The sequence below is a fragment of the Dendroctonus ponderosae genome, unplaced genomic scaffold (genome assembly GCF_020466585.1).
Source record: "Dendroctonus ponderosae isolate FM_Combo_2020 unplaced genomic scaffold, Dpon_F_20191213v2 Dpon_F_20191213_1, whole genome shotgun sequence".
In the NCBI taxonomy this organism is placed as follows: domain Eukaryota; kingdom Metazoa; phylum Arthropoda; class Insecta; order Coleoptera; family Curculionidae; genus Dendroctonus; species Dendroctonus ponderosae.
Window position 1 is genome coordinate 39,117,733 of NW_026017110.1, and position 6,000 is coordinate 39,123,732.

Consider the following 6,000-nt stretch of genomic DNA (forward strand, 5'->3'; position numbering starts at 1 on the left):
TTCATGCATGGTTGCCGAGTATTTTCTTGCATTTCGGTGAAGAACAAAGAACAAAGACTGAAGTTAGGCGTTTGTAATTATTATAAGATGACTCCTAAATATTTTAAAGAAGAAAATAGACAATATGCAATTTTTTTATACCTTTATGCGCTTTATCGTTCATCACAGATAGAGAGCATTGGTGAGAAAACAAAGCAAATACAACACATGGAGGATGATAATTAAATTACAAATATTCAATATATTACAATATGCTTATTAACCTCGCACTCCAGAGTTATATTTATTTAAATATTAAGTCATCTATGAACATTCAATCTGTATGCATAATTACCCAGTAGTGTTAAGGTCACTGGAACAGGAAAACTGATTTAATCGGAATCAGTAATTAAGTAATTTACTATAACAATTGTTACATAAGATTTAAAAACCGAATGGTATTTCTGCTATTTAACATCACAGCTGTTGTCAAATTGCAGAAGCTTATTCGTGAACTAGAAGTCCTAGCAATAGAATATCAACTACTAATTTGGGGCAAAAAAACAATTCAAAATTTTTTTTATTTGCCCTGGGTTTGAATGAGGAACATCCTTTAATATTACGCCATTTAAGCTCTGAAGCGCAAGCACTATAAAGTGTAATTGTAATATCAAAAGTTATATTCAGGGTAAAGTTGTCAATATAACAAATATCATGCAACATCGCCTACTAAAACCCAAGAAATTCAGCTACCGACACAACAAAGCAACCAATCTGAAATAATATTCTCCATCTATACCTAACGAGGTCAACCGGTTATGCTTTGCGTTGTGCCTGAGGCAAATCTGAAGAGTTAAAGAAGTGGTGACCTCAGCGCGCAAAGTTACAGACACTGCCGTTGAGGACGCCACGAGCCAACCTTTTGCCACTATTGTAGTTAAAGGGAACATGATCTTATAATCTCTTTGTCCACTTTTATAGAGAAAATACTTCTACCTATTGATGTGTTGGGTAAGGCATAAACCTGCCTCAGATTAGCATCTATTACTTGAAATTGCAATGAAAACGTTCTCTGTATAAAAGCAAAAATGATATATAAAATTTATATTATGATCTCGATCTCTCGTAAACTTATGAGTTACTAAAGTTAATTTAAACAATTTATAAAAAATGTTGATATTGTTCCGCTTGCCATTCCGATCAATACTACAGGCGACATTAAAATCCTCAAACCAAATGTCTAAGCTCTGCATAAATTCTGCCTTTTGAAAAATTGGCCTTTAAGTTAATTCAAGCTTTATAGATAAGCATTCAAAATTAAACTCTTTCACATTTTGAAGTGGGGCGATATTATATACCTTGGATCCAAGAAGATTTAGAAAAAATATTTGATAATAAAATTGGGAGACTGAAGCAGTAACATTAAAACATTTAGTTATAATGAAATACCGAACTTTCGAACTTATTCGAGTAACTAATTGATCCTTTCTCAAGGGTGCATAAAGATTATTGTAAAATTTGAAAATGTAGAGCGATATGATTTAGAGGTTCGGCTTGAACTTCCTCAACAAAACTCGATGTATTTCAATAATTTACTATTATTCATTCACCAAATTCAGTCAATATTTGTGGTTTCACTTCTATTAGAATTTGTTACACAACCTTTACCTCGCATTTAAGTTACTTTATTATTAGGGTCAAAAGATTTCGGAAAATAAATGGTCTGCTGACAAACATATTCTTTTCTCCCAAATGACCATAGTTTCCTTGTAATTGAAGTGAATGTGTCAGCAACTAACTAGTGAGATTTAAATATTTATGAAAATGATTGTTGATGAAATAAAATTTTAGGATATGGAAAATATATCGGTTTATCATCAAGTATTACTTGGATTTGAACTGCTTTTAGGTAATCTGCCGAATACCAACTGTTGGTGATGATTTTCAGATGGTGTTCCCAGTCGTCTCAAGTGAAAATTTTACTCTCAGGTTTTACTGTCTTTGGTTTAATATTTTTTAATCCATTAAAGTAATTAAATTAAAACCTTATGGTTGTTGTAATAAACCACGAATTACAAAAGTAATTTTGTGCGCTGAGCTGAGATTTTGATGTGTTGGCTTTTCCAATTGATATTTTGCAAATATAAGCAAGGAGAATTACGATAAAATCATTCAAATATGGCTCTAAAGTCAAGTAACTTATACAACTATCGGAATCGCTCGGGAATGGTAGACCTATTGAAAGTATCGGGCCAGCTTTAAAAGGTGTGCTATTTGCATAAACAACCCAAAAAACGAAAAACAATGCAAAAATCGCATTTTTTTCGCAAATAAACGCATTTAACTCGGTAATTATGCATTTTAGAGAAAAAATGAATGCTAATAAATTTGTTCGCTATAAAATTTTCAACAAGCTAGAGTTGGAGCGATATCCGTAGATTTGAAATGTTTACTTCCGAAAAGTAAAATGTCCGAAAATGCAAAAAAGTAGGCAAAAACAAAGTAATTTTAAGTTATTTATTTAACCATAAAAAATAACGCAATCACGGAATACATTTAGCAAAAATTACTTAACTGCAAAACAAACTGAGAGCCGCAAGGCCGATTAAGATCGGACGAACAGTTTTTGCATAATGCAATTATTAAATAAATAACCTAAACCTATCATGTACAATTGCTATATTAACTATTTTTCAATTTAAAAACTTTGTAAGCGGTTCTACAAAGTTTGAAAATGTTGGCTTTTTATTAAAAAAAAACCTGTAAAGCAAGATTTGCGAGTGTGTAAGAATGTGTTGTAAGAAGATGTAAAAGCGCGGGCGCAAAAAAGTATTTATAACTTTGAGCCTGGCACAAAATAAAAAAAATAATATATTGCGGTACCGGATATTATTTTGCTTGATCCTCGTTGGAAATTAAACGGGAAGAGTATAACGTTTTGAAAAAAAAACTTTGGAAATGTTGTCAAAACAGTCAGCTGACAGTCAGTGACAAAGTCAAGTTGTCAGCGGGCGTGGCGAAAGTTATTACTTTCCACACGGGATGAAGAAAATGTGGAATGGGTAAAAGTGATTCTTTCGCCATCTAAAACAGTGGCGAAAGTACGTACTTTCCACCAGGGAATCAAGAAAAAGGTATTTTTTAGGTAGGTTATTTAACGGCCTTGCGGCTCTTGTTTTGTATTGCAGTCAAGTAGTTTTCTCTAAATGTATGGCGTGATTAGGTTATTTTTTCATTGTTAAATAAATCATTTAAAATTACCTTGTTTTTTACATACTTTTTTGCAATTTCGAACATTTCGCAGGGCAGATTTCAATTCTACGGATATCGGACCAACTCTATCTTGTAGAAAGTATAATCTGTTTCTGTAAAATGCATACTTACCGAGTTATATGCGATTGTTTCCCAAAAAAACGCAACTTTCGCATTTTTTGCATTTTTTTGTTATTTGTGCAAATACGTTTTACGCAATTTTACAAGCATTATACATTCTCGTTATTATCGAACGGAATGTTAACACATTCCTGTATTCCTTTTCCATTAGAGTACCTACTATTTTTCTTTTACTGCTGCTTTTCTCTGTTTACAGTGTTACTGTTTACAAACTAACTGAAACTGATACTTCTTTTGGTTGAATTTCTTTTCAACTGGAATTTTTTAAACTTTTCTTCAGAAAATCATATTATTACCAACATGTTTTGAATAAAAGCATTAAATTATGTTCTGGCATAGGTGGGCTGTTTCTACTTCTAGTAAAATAAAATATTAGTGACGACATCAAAATTCAATAAAACCTAAAAGGCTACAACCAACAATCTTCTGAAAACTCGAAAAACCACTAGTATTAGCCATGCATAAACCGCTTATAACTACTTCAGCTTGTTCGATACTGCAGTCAAGTTCAATTTTTGACCAATTTTGATTAAGTTACATATTATTAGTTCGCTAATGATGTATCTTTATTCTTATTAAACAAAAATTTTAAAATAAAACAGCTTGTTAATTTGCAAGAAATTATCTGCTTAATAACAAATAGTTTGGGTCTAGAAGTTTGTTTTCAACCATATATGCCGTAAGCCAGCTGGTAAGACTGATGAAGGGTGAATATAATGATGGCTTATACGCCGAAGCTTTGTTTTGTGAGTTGACATAAGCTTTCGACTATGGGAATCCACGGCTATTACTACACAAGATACAACTATTTGAGTTTAATCAACAGAATAGCAATTATTGAAATCTTATTTAATGAATACTTTTTATTCAAATTGGTACGTTCAGTAGTGTTTCATGTGGGCTTCGGGAACTTACAATACCCTAAATCATGACTTGGAGATCATCAAGAATCGTTACTTGGACCCGTGTTATTTCTGTTCTATTTTAATACTTTGGTGAGCTTTGACCTTGGTTGAAATTTTGTGGTAGTTGCGGGTTGCAATTGATAAAAAAAAGTTTCTACAAAAAAACAATTTTTCTTTCGATAAAAAGTATTTAAAACATCCTGGGTAAATGGTTCAACGGTAACTCACTACACTTAAAAGAAGCATATTTCACTCAGAAATATTAAGGTCAAAAATTTGTCTGAGCCCGTTGAATTTCAGGTAAAAATAGTGCCCGACCCTGTTCTATTATCTGCGTATTGAGCTTTCGTTAGATCAAAACCATCCTATACAATACTGGCTTGGGAACATGTCTTAAATAGGAGGGGTTTAGTATACAAATAAGGTCTATAAAAACGATGAGCAAGGTAAACTATAGGGATGATCGGGCTAGTGTGTACAAAATATTGAATATTATCTATTAAAAAGCTTTCCATGTACTTACACCTTGCGGTGGCTGTTGTGACAACATGCAATGACTATCAGAATTGCATGCACTGGCATCGAATGAATTAATTAAGTTAACCTATCGTTAACTTTAGTTTAAAGTATAATTTAATATTATCTATTGAAGAAAATTGTCTATTTTTTGGACGAATATTTGTACAACTGATTGACCCTCATTAAGTTAGGATTTTCTGTTGATGAAATTATTTAACTATAATGTGACGTAACATGAATAAAAATAAATCTATCTATAAAAATGAAATTTTACTGTCTGAAAATAACATACTTATTTCATTAAGTTAAAGTAGCACCTAAAATACATTCTGCCTCTTTTGGCAATAAATGTTATACTTGAGAGAGAGAAGGTTATACTTGAGAGATATAATCGGGTAGATTATATTCTCGTAGATCATGAAACATGTCCCTAAGAACATTTCGGTAATTTGTGTTCGGGTATTATAAGTTGAATGTCATGTTTCGTACAAGCCAAAACACATGCATATTTTTTCTAATAAAATAAGTGTTTCTTTTTTTAAGTAACGAAGTAGTAGTAATAGTAGTTCTGTGGGGGGGACCCGAATGGGTCCGGCGAGTAGGACTTACAGGCCCTTTTCACCATTCTCCCTCCATCCACCCCCGCCTTACTACCCCTCTTCTTTACCGCCCAGTATACGCCTTGTATGCTCTTACTTCATTTTAGTGAACTCTAGCTATGCTATGGAACCCGATGGAGGATTATTTGTTAATATATCTTGTGGGGGATTAATAACTCAATGATATTAGCTTACCTTCAGTGCACAGAATATACAAGATTCGGCCAGGCATGCATGCCCAGTGAGGTCTCGAAAACTCCTTCTGAAGACATCCAAATGCCATAATACCTGCAACAATATTCAAATAAATCTACCACATTTAGAGTTTTTATACCAAACAAAATATTAATTGATTAAGTTAAACAGTTTTGCTTATGCAAATATTAACTTTTTAATGTGATGCATACCACTATTCGTCGATTTTATGTAACCGGTTTCTAGTACCAAAACGTAAATAAAAAAACCCAAACTAGGATGAAACTTAAGTAAAATTACCCTAACAGCAGAATAAAAAAGAACTGGTAACCGCGATAGACATTTTGAAAAAAACAATGTGTTAAAAAGAGCTTTTAAGGCCTACTCGCCGGACCCATTCTCCCCCCCCC

The 6,000-nt window shown here is 32.7% G+C and overlaps 1 protein-coding gene across 1 annotated transcript in view; it reads right to left on the reverse strand.

Moving 5' to 3' along the window:
• LOC109535564 (inactive ubiquitin carboxyl-terminal hydrolase 54) overlaps window positions 1–6,000 on the reverse strand; it is a 32,422-nt gene that overhangs the window by 25,344 nt on the left and 1,078 nt on the right. Inside the window, exon 2 of the mRNA XM_048670433.1 lies at window positions 5,591–5,683. Within this exon, the coding sequence (XP_048526390.1) occupies window positions 5,591–5,683 (93 nt within the window). The remainder of the gene's footprint in view (window positions 1–5,590; window positions 5,684–6,000) is intronic.